Source organism: Hippocampus comes, unplaced genomic scaffold, assembly GCF_001891065.2.
Source record: "Hippocampus comes isolate QL1 unplaced genomic scaffold, H_comes_QL1_v1.1 scaffold111, whole genome shotgun sequence".
Classification (NCBI taxonomy): domain Eukaryota; kingdom Metazoa; phylum Chordata; class Actinopteri; order Syngnathiformes; family Syngnathidae; genus Hippocampus; species Hippocampus comes.
Window position 1 is genome coordinate 2,391,558 of NW_017805698.1, and position 16,025 is coordinate 2,407,582.

General features: G+C 41.6%; 2 protein-coding genes across 2 annotated transcripts in view; one reads left to right on the forward strand and one right to left on the reverse strand.

Moving 5' to 3' along the window:
* Nucleotides 1-16,025, forward strand: part of LOC109523295 (alsin-like) — a 47,962-nt gene that overhangs the window by 7,852 nt on the left and 24,085 nt on the right. The window lies entirely within an intron of this gene.
* On the reverse strand, nucleotides 1,847-2,671 carry LOC109523297 (frizzled-7-like). The gene has a single exon (XM_019882332.1). It carries the CDS (start codon nucleotides 2,589-2,591, stop codon nucleotides 2,064-2,066), a length of 528 nt encoding a protein of 175 aa, XP_019737891.1. The 5' UTR covers nucleotides 2,592-2,671; the 3' UTR covers nucleotides 1,847-2,063.

Sequence of the window (16,025 nt, forward strand, 5' to 3'; positions counted from 1 at the left end):
AGTAAATATTTTTAACATCAATGGTACCGTGAGTCTACGATGACAGCTTGAATTGCTGTGGAGCAAATAAAACGAGCAAACACATGATCACTTATTATACAAAGTGATCTTTGTCACTGTTGTATAATCAGATAAAATGCTGCAAAAATAGTATCCCCAATAATAGACACTTCATATAACCAAAAGCTAAGAATGTCTCAAAAAAAAAAAAAAAAAAGATGCACCAAAGCAAACCAAGAGACTGTTTTCAACAGAAAAGGGATCAAAACATGTTTGTTTGTTTTTTTTTGGGGGGGTGGCATTCATTTTTACATGACAACTACATTTTGGCGCATGAAACAGCAACAATTCACACATCAACTGTGTTTCGGAGCATTAAAATGAAAACAAATCAATACATATCTGCAGAATCAATCTTTTTTCCGGCTTTTTGTTGTGCATAAAACTTTTCAATCAGTTTCTTTTTTGTTGTTGTTTTAAATGTCTTGATAATTTTCTGGGTCAAAAAGGCAACACTGAAAAGGAAAAAAAAATACATGAAGTGATTTAAGTCGACTAATGCAAAAATGAATTCCAATATTATGAGGGGAAAAAATACATTTTTTTTAAAACATAAAAGTTATACATATATTTTGATATAAGTCCTAACATTACAAGAATTAAGTCATCCTTTTACAAAGGGAAATGAAGGAGATATCAGTGGAGATAATATTGTATGTCGATAATTTGATGATGATGTGTCCTTCTTGTGAAATTATGATTTACAGTAAATCTAACAAAAAAAAGCTTATTGTCGATTATCTAGAACTTGTGACATCTTTATTCTTGTGAAATGATGAATCACTCTTGAAAATATGTTCCGCCTTTTTCAAAATATCCATCCATCCATCCATTTTCTGGTCAGCTTTATCCTCACAAAGGTTGCAGGGCGTGCTGGAGCCTATCCCAGCTGCCATCGGGCAGTAGGCGGGGGGACACCCTGAACCGGTTGCCAGCCAATCGCAGGGCACACAGAGACAAACAACCATCCGTGCTCACTCTCACACCTAGGGACAATTTTGAATGTTCAATCAGCCTGCCATACATGTTTTTGGAATGTGGGAGGAAACCAGAGTACCCAGAGAAAACCCACGCAGGCTCGGGGAGAACATGCAAACTCCACACAGGGAGGCCGGAGCCGGGATCGAACCCATGACCTCCGCACTGTGAGGTCGACACGCAAACTACTCGATCATCGGGCCGCCCTTTGGAAAGTATTACTTTCTTAAAATGAAAAAATACACACCCTTATTTTCAAAAAGGTTACGCCTTGAATCTCATAGTGTCGTTGCTCCTTCACATGTACAACTACAGACACCAGGGCTCCCTCTAGTGCACACGTGTCAAACTCAAGGCCCGGGCCCCATATCTGGCACGCCACATCATATTATGCGGAACGCGAAAGCAAATCAAACATGTCAACTTCCATGATGCTTGCTAAAATCTCGACCAAAATTTAACATTTTCAAATGTAATAAATAAGACACATTTTGTAAGCATTTTCTTGGAACCAAACCCCTCAGTCCAGCAACTTAAACAATAGTTGAGTAAATTGACTTTTTTAATTTGGTTTCAGTCATAACGGCCCTCCAAGTGAAACGGTAACTACAATGTGGCCCACAACAAAAATGAGTTTGACACCCCTGCTATAGTGGTACAGAAAAGAATCACTGCCTCTGTGCAGTTCAGTTGTATTCAACTTTGAAGTTCCATGCATTTGCATGTTATCGTTGGCATGTGTTTAAACATTTAAGTTGTTTAACTTTCACTTCAGTGTACAATGCATTTATTTTTTTATTTATTTTCCCCATATGTCTTGTCATCAGCTGGTGACCAGTCCTGGGTGTATCCTGATTCCTTCCAAAAGTAAGATGGGTTAGGCTCCAGTTCAACCATAATCCTAGTCGAGAATATGGATGGATGAATCATTATTAAGTACATTATGTTCATGTTCAAACAGTTCATAATGATGGCGATCGTGTAGAAGAGACAGAAGCTGAAAAAAATGGAGGCTCCTGCGTATGCTAGACTGCGCCCACAGTGCCCACGCACAATTCGCCCACCAGGAACTTCTCGCAGCGAATCCTCTCCGGCCATTCCAGGCCTATCGCGGTTATATTGGCTTCGCATTCTCGGTGTGCGTGCTCACACAGAGTCCGGCAAGGGGGGATGGGTTCTTCCAAAACGGTGCACACAGGAGCGTACACGCTGCACAGGAAGAATTTGAGATCCGCTGAGCAGCGGGCCTGCAACAGGGGGTCGAAGCGGCGCATATCCGTAGCTGCGTCTGCTTGGGTGCTGTGGCCCAGGAGGTTCGGCATGATGGTCTCGTTGTAGGGAAGGTCGGCGCACAGCGGGATGGATATGGGCTGGCAAACCTCGAGCCTTCGGTTGGCGTGTGTGAACACCAAGAAATCCAGCCCGCACAGCAGCAGCAAAAGCGCGCAGCCTGCGGTCCGCCACAGTGCCCCCATAGTTGTGGAAGAGGAGAAAAAGGAAAACTTTCTGTCAAAACAAAGAGACAAAATTCCGGTCGTCCAAGTGACGTACATCCAAAGTCAAACCTCTGTCGTCAAATTTTCAGACCTTTTCCATCAAAAATGTCTTCATCCCTCACGCAGCCCACTCTCATTTTCTACTGAGAGGGTGGAGATAAAAAAAAAAAACACCCACTCTTTCACAACAACAACAATTTAGAAAAAAAATCTCTAGCTGCAAGTGGTGAAACGTATAGGCACTCTGTACTTCAGAAATATAAATGTTTGCATTAAAAAAAATGGCAACACAAAGAAATAAAGAGAAAAGTCCCGAATCAACTCATGCGCTTAAAAATTAGAAAGTACACATTACCACTTTAGTTTTTAGACAAGAGTATAAAACTACAAATACAGACTCGACTCAATTTCTAGAGCACTGGAACACCAACTGCTGAGAATTCACAGAATATTAAGAGTAGATATTTTGTATTTTGTCTCAATTTAAAAGAACATTTTTGTCATACATCTGGTGAGGAAGTGCATGGTCCGATGTGGCACCACAGTAGCACTGATGAAAAATTGCAGCCCCCCCCTCCAGCGTTGAAGTTGCCCAACCCTCGTCTAATATATTGAAAATGTATTGTATTGACAGTCCGTCGCAACATCATGCACCTATTGTGACTGTGTGTTTCTAATTCTTACAATGCATAACGAACCAGTGTCATCGCATTAAAAGGAAGACAGTTTGTATTGATGACAAGAGGAAGCTTGTCACTGTAAAACAATGAAATTGTCTCATGGTGAACAGACACAAGGCTTCCGCCATCTGTCTGCGTCGCGGAGAAACTAATTGGTGCGTGCCAGAGATTAATTCAGCATGCAGACCACTTGTCATTACTCGGGTGAAATGTCTGTCAACAATACTGTGAAATAATTAAAGACACAGGCCACTTAAGTTATTGATTAGGAATGTTGGCACACGCAGTGATTTCCCTTGAGGGTCTGTCGGACCGCCACAGCTCAATAAACCGGTGAATGAAACACAAGTATTAATGGCAGGATGGAGGATTTGTTTTCATTTTGCCCAAGTAACCTAACATTCCATCAATCCAGTATATATATATACCGCTTGTCCTCATTAAGGCTCCTTTTGTCCCAAGCAGATATGCTGCCTGCCCAGCAGACCACTCCATAGAAAAATGTTGCGGCCACAGAGTTATAAATCTTCATGAGTATTCCCTGAACACTGAAAGCCCTCATCCCTCTGAGCAGGGAGAGGCAACTGTAACCTTTCCTGCAGAGAACTTGTTTTTGTCACTCCAGTCATGTTTGTACGACGTCAATGTCTGTTTGCTCATTCGTTTTTCCACTACTGATATGAAGGCGGAGGGTAAACACAAAAGGCCCCAGGACAGTTCCTTGTGGGGCCCCAGTTCCACAGAGAAGCATGTCAGACTTGCAATTCCACGTCTTACCGCATTGTGGTCCATTCATTACTTTTTCCACTAGTGATATGAAGGCGGAGGGTGAACACGAAAGGACCCAGGACAGTTCCTTGTGGGGCCCCGGTGCTACAGAGAAGCATGTCAGGCTTGCAGTCCCGCGTCCTACCACAGTGTGGTTGGTTCGTGAGGTAGTCAGCAATCCAAACTTTTTGGTGATGGGCAACCCCTGCACACTTGAATTTGTCCCTCAGAAGGTTGGGTTGTTATCAGTTTGTACTAGTTTGTATTCTATCGGCTATATTGGTTTGTATTTTCAATCCCAGGACCTCACAACTCCCGATGGATAAGTCATTGTTCTGCACCCAAATAACCAGTAAATATTATTTTATGTAAAACATAATCTGTTGCAATCACTTGTGTTAGGAGAACTGTCCATCTGTTTAATGGCTAACAGCCTTCAAATAATACAGTGCAGGCTATTCAATTTAAATGTTGGAGTCAGTCCGATCAGATTTCAGCGGTTCAACATACTATTCGTGCATATAGTTTAGTTCATAGTCACGGCGTAACATAAAACTTCAGCACCTGCACATTCAAAACAGGTTGACATAGCTGTAAAAACATTCCTGCAATGCTTTTAAGAAAAAGAGAAAATAAATGTTTGACACATGACCATCTCTTCAACTGGAGACAAGTAAGCATCAGCATATCCAGTACAGTACGATCATTGAGCATTCCCATCCTGTGCCAAGGGGGATATTTAAACTTTTATTATAATTTTTTTACAGTGATGACTTGAGTACTTGTGTTAAAAATTCTATATTTTCTATTATCATAATTAATATTTTAATGTTTAGGCCTGCAGGGAAGGCCCTGACCCTGACGACACGTCTCTGCTATATCGCCACAATTCCCTGCTACATTGTTCTCAATCCTCTCACATTTTTATCAGTTATCTTCAAACCCATCTAATGTATTTTTAGAAACACATCTCTGAAATTGCAAACATTCAATTTAAGTAAATCATAAACCATGAAAAGTTATCATATCAACTTCTAGTATACATTGTGTGCTTGCAATTGAAACACTCCAACAAATAATGTACTGGATTTGCTTGAGACGCTGAGTTGTACAAGTGGTTAGCACATCTGCCTTGCGGTTCGAAGGTTTAGACTTCAAATCTTGGCTCTGGCCTTCTCAGTTTTCCATGTTCTTGCGTGGATTTTCTCCAGGTACTCCGGCTTCCTCACAAATTCCCCGAATTTGCAAGTTAGATTCACTGAGAGCTCTAAATTCTCCATAAATGTAATTGTCTATATGTGCCCTGTGACTGCGTTAGACTCGTGCTCACACGCAACCCTCATGAGGAAAAAGTGCTGTAGAACACCTATGGATGGGTGGGGATCTTTAAATAGTCATATAAGTTACATCTATAATAGAGTTAAAACAAAAGAAGTCCAATCACATAAACATACTCTCCCCGCAAAACGTAGAATTTCCAAGTACTTCAGTCAAGAATTATTCCACTGAATTGTTATTGCACATGGGACATATTTCCAAGTAGAGCAAATAAAATGTAGTCTCCCTGCATATTGTAGCATGTAGCAACCATGTCAGGTCAACTGACTACGCTTTGAGTTGTGTAACTACTGCTGTTTGCTTGTGTATGTCTGTGGCTTCGGGGCGGTGTGCGCAGTGGTTGGGCAGATGGAGGTAGTCCAACAGGTTTCCAGACAGTCTGCTGGTATTTGGACGGCTGTTGGAGATTTACTGGAGACCAATGTGAAATAAACAAAAGAAGGAAGAATCCGGGTTCAGTCACTGGTGACACGGTTTAATAATAGTCAGACACATGCATGTCATGCCAAGTATTTGAGCTTCCACATGAAAAAAAAAAAAACAGCTACGGTGTCGATCTATTCCCGTGTAATTTATGGCCTTGAGGTGGGGAAAACACAAGGTTTCTACTTTTGCTAAGGAGGTATTTCAATTTGTGGACAGCCCTCGTTGGCATGTGGGTTGGCCACATTACATGTTTGAGAGGATTTACCTTGACAGTCTAATCTGTCGCTTTGACTTGTGTATCTTGTGATTTGCAGTCAAATAAAGCCTGTGTACAGACTACAGTCTGGGTCACGATTGGCGTAATTTGTACTTTATTTGCACAAGTCAAGGGCACCACAGTGAAGTATGTGGTTTATACAAATGGACGACAGAAGCGAGAGCCCAAAACGATAAACAAAGCATTCCCATTCACGGAGGCACACGTCTTGCGTGTATGTGGCACATTGTCATGTCACCAAACACAAACACGTCCCACTGCCATCTTGTTGACAAGTTCAGAGACCGTTTAAGAAAATGGCGCTTATCAGAAGGTAATGCTGTTAGCTAACGCTAATCTGCGCGTCCAGTAACATTTGTGTACGTACTTAGCTTTTGGCTTTGACATGACAACATGGTGTGTGAGATTTTTTTTTTTCTGCATGATAGTGGCTAGATTCACTTGATTGCTTGATGTCACGCTTTACTGATATTTAAGCCATAAAAAAAAAGTTTTCCATATGTCTCTACTGTCACAGTTTGATGAGAATGACTCCTTCAGACATTTAGCAGGAGATAGTGATTTAACCCTAAAGCAATGTATTTTGTATATTTTATATTTAACATAGCAATCATTTTAACTACGTGAAATAAGTTTTCCTGAGCATCGACTGCAAGTCCCGGAATACATTCGCAAGGAGGACAGAATAACCAGTTGTCTGACTACATCACCGGGGAAAAATGGTGTCAGTCAAATGCACGTGATGACCTGCGCTTGTTTTTGCAGTTCCATTTTATCATGAGCATGACAGATCAATAAAGTCTAATTTTAGCTTATCAGAAGTAGCAAGTGGCAGTTACGTAAAATGTTTTGAAGAGATTCTACAGATCAGAGGGAGAGGCAAACTTTTGAGATCAATGGGCCAAGTCATTCCATGAGGGAAAAAGAAAAGCAAAAATGTGTCTGGATAGCATTCCTTTTGAAATGTATTATTTTGAATTAGTAGATTTAGAATTAATATTTATTCAATAAAATAAAGAAACAAATGTTAGATACATATACTGTATATGGGGAGGCACGGTGATTGACTGGTTAGCACGTCAGCCTCACAATGCAGAGGCGCAGTGTTTGATTCCGGTTCCAGCCTTCCTGTGTGTAGTTTGTATGCCCCCCTCCCCCGGGCCTGTGCGGGTTTTCTGTAGGTACTCCGGTTTCCTCCCACATTCCAAAAACATGCATAGCAGGTTAATGGAACACTCTAAATTGTCCCTTGGTGTGAGTGTGAGCGCCAATGGTTGTTTGTCTTTGTGTGCCCTGCGATTGGCTGGCAACCTGTTCAGGGTGTCCCCCGCCGACTGCCCAAAGACGGCTGGGATAGCCTCCAGGACACCCACGACCCTCGTGAGGAAAAGTGGATTAGAAAATGGATGGATGGATGGATACATTGGTTGCAGATGATTAAAATCTGGTAAACCAATGTCTTTTTCCTGTGTTTTCCTAAAAAATAAACACATGATATCTGTTAGTTTAACACATTTTAATCACGTGCAACCGAAAAATCAAGGACTTTTTTTTTCAGTGGAGGTAATAATGACCTCATAAATTATCTTTGGCTTTATTGTCAGGTTAGGAATGCAGACCGTTTTCCTCTCGCTCTGATAACGTATTATCACTTTCCTGTGAGACAAAGCAAGATGTCTGTGGTTGGAAAAGACGCCAGTAGCGTGGAGCAAACGATCATTGCTTGTTTATGTGTGTCTATATACTGTATGACCTAACCTGTGGTGAACTCGGCAGACACTTCTTTGATCAGGCATTAGGTTGTGTTTGGCTGTCTCCTCGCATGCAAATTTCGATTGAAGTCTATTTCTCATTTTTTTCACAAAGTTCTTGTCCTGTCTCATTTTTTTCCCCAGCCACAAAAACAGTAAGGATGCTTTAATGAACCAATTTTAAGGGCGGAGGTAGTATGTTTAATTGTTACTTAATGCAACTCTTTGCCCAACCCTGCTATAGGTCTTTCCGCAGTCCTGAAAAGGAGTACTGATTGATCGTAACTCGCATAGTGCTAGTGGTATAGTAAAAGGTGGAATATTATTGTGTAGTGACTTGGATAAGGGTATGGGGAAATCAAGCAAGAAATCAGGAGAGAGAAAGAGAGTGAGGAATGCAGGCAGCTGGTTAATGTCTGTCAGTGCAGCACAGAGAGCCCACAGTGCTGGACTACTCACCCGCCCCCCCGCTTTCTCTCACACACACAAACACATGCACGGTACTGAAAGAAGTATTTATTTGGGCCACCAGAGTGTGTGTTCTGCAACGAGAGGCTCATTAGCCTCTTAAAAAGAATGACTAATACTGTACTAGTACCCTTCTCTCTTTCTGATCTGTCTATCATATCCGCATCCATCCATTATTTCTCAGTGCTTATCAAGAACTGGGTCAGGGTTGCAATCAGCCGAGATAGGAAAAAGAGGGAGTGTTCTCCTGTGACCGCTGAAGAACCACGCCAACACTTAATTCTACCAGCGTATTTTTTTACACACACACACACGCACGCACGCACGCACGCACGCACGCACGCACGCACACACACACACACACACACACACACACACACACACACACACACACCAGAACATTGAAGTGGAAGCATTCAGGAGTTGTAATCAGATGCTTGAACCACCTCAGCTGATTCCCCCAAGGAATTGCAACCCTCATTCCATGCAGGATCTGAATATTCCAGTGAGGAGCAATGTGCGGAATGATTAGTCGGGCCTCCCAAGAAAAAGATGGTCTTAAGCAGCGGTCTGCTTAGGAGAGATTAATGTAGCCTAAGGACTGGTCATTTGGGAGCGCAGGAGTCTCGCATGCCTGAGAAGGGAGCTCATAGGAGAGGGCTGTGGCTTGTTCCATGTGTTGGACCAGTAAGCTATGAGTCTCACACTACAGAATAGGCTGTTTATACGGCACTGTTTTGCTGATTATGGACTAGAAGTAGCATTGTTTTGGACGTTTATATCCAAGACAAATGCCTGAAAATGGGTCTTGAATGTGAATGTTGAAAATGGACTGTTCAGTGTTCAGTGTAAGAATGCGTAAGTATGTCCCCACCAAACAAGTCAAGTACAACTTTATTGTCAAATGTGAAATTTCCTCCCTCTTAAACAGACAACAAGAGGAGCCGCTGCGGGTGCCCGCGCCGCCATCAAAAGAAAAGTTAACATAAAATGACAAAATAATACAAGACAACTCATTAGACAGAGACAATCGTGCAATCTTAACCACTTCCCTGCATAAACTTTGTTGTCTGAAGCAGTTATAGATGAAAGAGGAGCGATTCAAGGTGTCCTTTTCAACAGTGGATCGAAGACGTCATGCTGAAATGTGCACACGTCTGCTACAAGCTAAGCTTGAAAGCAACAAAAAGCTGTAGCATCAATTAACAAAAAAGAGATTGGCTATCTTCTCCTGTCCCATGTAAATCCGCTTCAATTCCAAGCCACGACTCCCAGTTCCACATATGCATCGGCGCTCTGCGCTGACGCTCCTTTCTAATCATCGTCTGCTCCTCAAGCCATGCATCCATCCAGCCGCAGACTGTCCATGAGCACCGAGCGGCCCTGTGAAAATGCTGCCTATTTCAGGCGCAAGACACAAGCGCCAACAAAGCACCATAGCAGTTTTGTTGTAAAAGATCCTGAGCATTATTAAAGACATCAGAGTTATCGTGACATGGAATGACGCCTCTGTATAAAAGCTACTACAGGAATTGGAACCTTCATGCTAGCTCACGGCAGAGGAGCTGGGTGCAATCTCGGTAGTTTACAAATATTCAAGTCCGATTAAAAAAAATTCCACGGAACATCCTCATTAAGGAATGATCATACAGTATAACAGACTGAATAGGGTCTTAACTAGGGTCTTAAATTGTTGCACTTGAGTCAGAAGGATAGAATGTTCCTCTCTAAGCTCATAATGCAGCCAACATATTTTAGTGTCAGCTGAAGAGCTGAAGTGGTCATTATTCCCATTATTCCCAAAAAAGGAATCTGAAACTTTTTGCCACTCATTAGTTCTGTGTGTGTGTGTGTGTGTGTGTGTGTGTGTGTGTGTGTGTGTGTGTGTGTGTGTGTGTGTTTATATAATGGGGGTTGGTCGTGTGACTGATGCTTCCACAGTGAGGTTGACAGACACCAACTGTTTAGCACTTCCTGCCCCATAAGGGTTGTTTTGTCTCGACATGTGTTTTGACTTTGTAGTTACGAGAGGAGTAGGTGAGTGTTACAAATCATGCACTTCAGCCAAAATCACGGACAAGACAACACTCGGCCCAGTTGAGTAAGTTGCATGGGATGCGACTCATTCCACTTCTTCCGTCAATCTTTTTTTGACGCCACGTTTGCTTTGGGTGTGTGGTGAGAATTGGGAGGAGTTGCCAATTGGTGCGGATTCATCAGGAAGTTAAAGCCTCTGCTGCCGAGAAAGGTGACAAATCCTAGTGCTATGACAGCAGACTGGGTTTCTCGTTTAAGCTTTAAACATGGATTGCGTGTTTTGAATTCATCTGTCATCCAAGAGACCATGGAACCTCAACGGAGCCATTTACGCAACATTTTTTTTAAATGTAGTTTGTGTTGTTCTGTTACAGCAACAGCATTTAAAAGACTCAAAATGCAACGTTTTTAAAAAGTGACTATTTTAATCTGAAATAATTAAATCACATTATAGTCCAGCAAAAGCACCAGGTGGGCGAGTCGAAAGTTGTCTGTAAATTAGGTGATCAGGGAAGACGAGAAGCCAAAAGCCATAAACACGTGACCAGCAATAGTTGACTTAAAGTTTTAAACGGCGATGCAGAGTATTGTAAAGTTGACTCGCTGAATACTGAATAGCTGACTAATCGGGTTAACCCCTGATTTCTATTAAACTGGCTGTCATATGGAGCAGAAAGTGTGCTAAACGATTGCTATTGCGCTGTAGTGGAATTATCTTTACTCATCGGGGCGTTACTAATAGAAATATTGTTACTATTTCAGTGACAAGTGATGGGTGGAAAATGAGGAAGTGAGAAATGAGAACAATTGCCTTTTTCTTCTCTTCTCTTGCTTTACCATTGAGTGTGGAAAGTGAGTTGTAAAATGCAAGCAAATCAAACGGGGTCGTGACAAATGTGAATTTTAGTATGGCCGTTGCGCGCCGAAAAAAATGGACGGTGGGCCGCAAATGGCCCAGTGGACACATCCGTGGATTGGGCTCCGTTGTTTTTAAGAGTTCACTCCGTCGTTTCCCAGGCTGACCCAGACAACAGATATGCGAAAATGCAAGAAAACATCAATTTTATAAGATAACATCAATGCTGATTCTGGCCTTGACTCAATGATGACTCCATTCAAAAGATAGCAGCATGATCATTCTTTGTTATTTATTTACCCTCCTCCCCATGCACAGCACAAATGTTTCTTGGAGGTCAGGTGTTAATTGATACAAAATAACGGGGGAGGGGATGTTGGCTCTGTGGTCCTTGTGTTTCATGATTTTTAAAGTAATTGTTAATTCTTGTGTGTTTGATGGAGGATTTTGAAATAAAGAAGTGTGTGGGGGAGGGGATTGCTGAAGAATAGGAGCAGAGGCCCTACAAAAGGAACGTGGAGAAGGAAGAGGATTAGGCGGGGTAGTGTCGGGGGAGGCCCCCCTGCGGTTCGGAGGTCACACACACAGCTGTGGTCATCACCTTTCACTATGAGGGACTCACACACACACACAAACTACAGTGATCAGCACCCTCGGTGGGAGGTTGACCTGAGCCAGATGGCCGTCGCTGTCTTTTTATGACACAGTTTTTCTTTCTGACCACACCTAGCTTCTCAAGAACACTCGACGCATTTCCAAAGAGCGGTGTCACATCGTCGTGTGAATGAGCCAGTCAGCCAATAAATCTAAATGAATGATGTATTCGTAAAATACACATATGAAGATGTCACTTTGGTGTCAGCCCATAACCGTGGCCTCTTAAGTAAACAATGCGAGGACGGCTTTTGTGTTCACATAGAACTTTATCTATCTATCTAGCTAGCTAGCTATGTAGCTAGCTACAGATAGATCCTAGATAGATAAAACAAATCCTGAGCCATTTTCAACGCTTTAGCCAATCATTTGTAAAAATAACACCCACACATGTGGACTGATGAAAAGGATAGACTTTAAAAAATAGAGAGAGAGAGAGAGAGAGAGAGACTACCAAATTGTAACTTACCGGTATGTGGTTTTGGCCCGACACCTTTGATATAGAGATTGACAACCATTCACACTGTCGCTTAGTATGAACTGAACCCGCACTGCTTGCACTGAAGTCAAGTGAATGTATTGCGACACCATCAGTGACACTTCTGTACCTGTAGGCAGGAGTGCAGTTGCCTGCATCTGTGTATCAGTCACACAGTGCCCGTAAGTTTTTATTTTTATTTTTTTATTCCAAGGCTCAAGACATGTGTTTTCAATATTCTTAAAAGGCATGCCTGCACACATGGCCTCAGCCCACATTTCCAGATTGAAACTCGACCCCACCCATACTGTCTCAAAAATAAAGTCTCATCTTCCATTTTTTGGGATCAAGTGAAGGATAAGCTGAGAAGTCTTAATCAAAGAAAATAAGTTATCGTGATAAAAAGCGTCGATGATTAAATCCTTTTTATATTGCACAAGCAGCATATCCGTAATTCATCAGTAGCTTGGTTCTTTTAATATGACAGGCATTTCAATATTCAGTACATAAACATCCATTCATTGTTGATCGCCCTTTTCCTCATTAGGGTCACGGGTGATCTGGAGCCGACCCCAGCTGACTTTGGACGAGAGGGTCTGCTTGCCAGCCAATCAGAGGGCACAGAGAGTCAAATATGCATTCACACTCAAATTCACACCCGATAACCTAAACAAGAACAGCGGAACATGCAAACTCTACGCAGGAGGGCCTGAGCTGACATTCAAACCCAGAACCTCTTGAAATGTGAAGGCGGATATGCACCCCATTAGGTCACTGTGCTGTCAGATGTAACCCAGCTGATTTTGGACGAGTGGGTCTGCTTGCCACCCAACCAGAGGGCACATAGAGTCAAATATGCATTCACACTCAAATTCACACCCGATAACCCAAACAAGAACAGGGGAACATGCAAACTCTACGCAGGAGGGCCTGAACTGAGATTCAAACCCAGAACCTCTTGAAATGTGAAGGCCGATATGCACCCCATTAGGTCACTGTGCTGTCAGATGATAACTTTGGCTCGTAAATTTGCCATTACCTTATTAAAAGCTATGATGATCATCTATTAGTGTGCATTCTGCTGTCGGTTTATTATTTCAATCTTAGAACATACTTATTGTAGATGAAAATAAAACTGTCGGACAAAAATATGGGAATGTACCTCCACTGTAGATAAGAGCATAATATGTACTCTATAAAACGTACATCTGGAGGGTGTTTTTGTTTTGCCTTCTCCTCACGCTATCATGGTTGATGAAACCACACTCTTAGAACTGTGTTCTGTGGCCTGGCTTCATGTCAGCACGTGTCTATTTATATGCACCATTGATTTTTACTTCATACAAACAAAATGATCATGTAACAACATGAAAATAATTAAAATAGATTGTGCATCATGATTAATTCATTGTGGCTTGACTTGGCCACCGGGTGTCAGTATAATACAGACATGCAGAAAAACAAAGAAGAGTTTCACACACAAGGAAGGCAGTGTTCGAGTGCCTAATTCACAGATGTACGATCTCCCTGGCCAACTGTACATCATCCTTCCGTGGAAGTCTGATTTTATTTCCTTGTAAACCAACTTTGCACACTTCAACCTATTTAGATTCCTGCCACAAAGACAAAACACCATCAACAATCAGGTTTTATAAGTCAAAGTTACTGAGGTCTGGGATGAGATACTAACTCCAATAAGACAAGAAGAGACTTTTAAATTCAATCTGAAAAAAATGGCTGGAAAAAAATTAGATCTGTCTAACTTCAAAGTAAAGCTTCTATGTCCTTTCATTATATTTGCGAGTTGTTGATATGTTAATTGTCAAGTTCTCTATGTGCTGAATTGTTTTTTCTCTGTCTTTTCTTTATTGTTGTTGTTATTGTAATGTACGTCTTCTGACGCGCCAGAGACTGCTGATGGTAAGCAGCCCTTGGCTAATTCTGGCATTTTTATATGTAGATGTTCATTAATATGCACCGTCCCGACCAGCCAATGCAACTGCGTTGTTATTGCCTGAATGCATGAAAAGCCTGGCTGGAAAAAAATTAGATCTGTCTAATTTCAAAGTAAAGCTTCGATGTCATTTCATTATTTTTGCGAGTTGTTATGTTAATTGTAAAGTTCTCTATGTGCTGAATTGTTTTTCTTTATTGTTGTTGTTATTTTAATGTACATCTTCTGACGCGCCAGAGACTGCTGATGGAAAGCAGCCCTTGATTAATTCTGGCATTTTTACATGTAGATGTTCATTAATGTGCACCGTCCCGACCAGCCAATACAACTGCGTTGTTATTGCCTGAATGCATGAAAAGCCATTTTAAAGATCAGTATAAAGATCAGTAAAAAGGATTTAGTCAATTGATTCTGAATTATTGTGTTTGAAACATGACACATAAATCCTACTTGGCGCCAGTGTCTTGAGGTAAAAAAAAAACAAAACAAATCATATTAAGGATGAGTGAACAGGTGAGTGAAAAGAGCAACACCTGACATGAGGGAGTGGATGAAAACCTGCTCTCCCAGCCTGTCAGCTCCAACTTCCATTTCCTGATGTCTTCTTTCTTTGTCAGCTCATTGCAACTGCACTTCTCATGCACAATTGCAACCCGTGCGTCATGTCTTTTGAGTGAAGCACCTCAATTGGATGAGCTGTAACAAAATAATCCGTTAGAAATCAGATAATGCAATGTTTTCACACTTTAAAACAGCCTCCTAAAAGGTCTCTGAGATTCTCTCATCAAACGACAAAAAGGAAAGAGAATTCCAAGGAGCACAAAAGAACATCGCCTCTGCTTGAGGTCAGCAGCTCTGTCTCATGCAAATTGCCATGACGACTGGGACAGAGCAATAGAAGAGCATCTAACAATACAGTCGACCCCCGCATAATTGGCATTCGGAACCCACAGAGTTGCATGTCCGCAGATTTAAAAAATATATATATGCGTAGATCATTTTATTTCATTTTGCCTTTGTTTTTCATGAAAATATTTATCTCATGTTTATTATCATTTTTGTTGAATATTGGGGAGATTGTAAAAAAATAAAGAAAAGAAAATTCACCAATTGGCAATTATATGGCATTTTTTGCTATTTGTCGTCAGCCTGATCCCTATCCTTCCTATCCCATGTGAATAGCAACTCTATTGCCATGGTGTTTCTTGCTTCTGAGTGCTTCTTGTTAGGTGAACGGTAAATTCAAGCTTGTCATGTCTATCAACAAAACTTGACAGCTATTTTCAATGGTCCAATGCACTAAAAGGATCCTGTTGTTATTTTACCGACATTCGCTTATTTTGAAGGCTGCACTTTACCAGATACTTAAAGTGTTATGTTGATGTTGCTCGAGTGTTGGCAAACATAACCATAGGGTTGCTGTTGACTTGAGTTGTTAAGTTACATTGTAAAATATTTTTTGAAGTCTTGATACAAAATACGACAGCACCGACTAGAATGTTGACCCTTGCGTATCATTACACATTCTGCGTGTGCACTGTCACAGAGTACTGTACTGTATAATCTTTGTGGGAGTTAGAAGGGGGGGGGGAACAGACTCACTTGTCACAGGGACACTGGCAACTGCTGCTCCGGCCCCCTCCCTAAAACTACCCTTGAGGGTGTTGCAACAAAAGTGAGCAGCTACTCATCGTTGCCACCTGATGTTAGAATAATAACCCTTTTAAAACCTGAATATTGACAGAGCAGTATTCAGTTTTTTAAAGGCCATGTAAACACACGCAAAAAATAGAATATGCCATTT

Bases quoted from the DNA above. Each gene is read 5' to 3' on its own strand.
- LOC109523297 (XM_019882332.1), bottom strand. From the start codon at position 2,591: ATGTACGTCACTTGGACGACCGGAATTTTGTCTCTTTGTTTTGACAGA.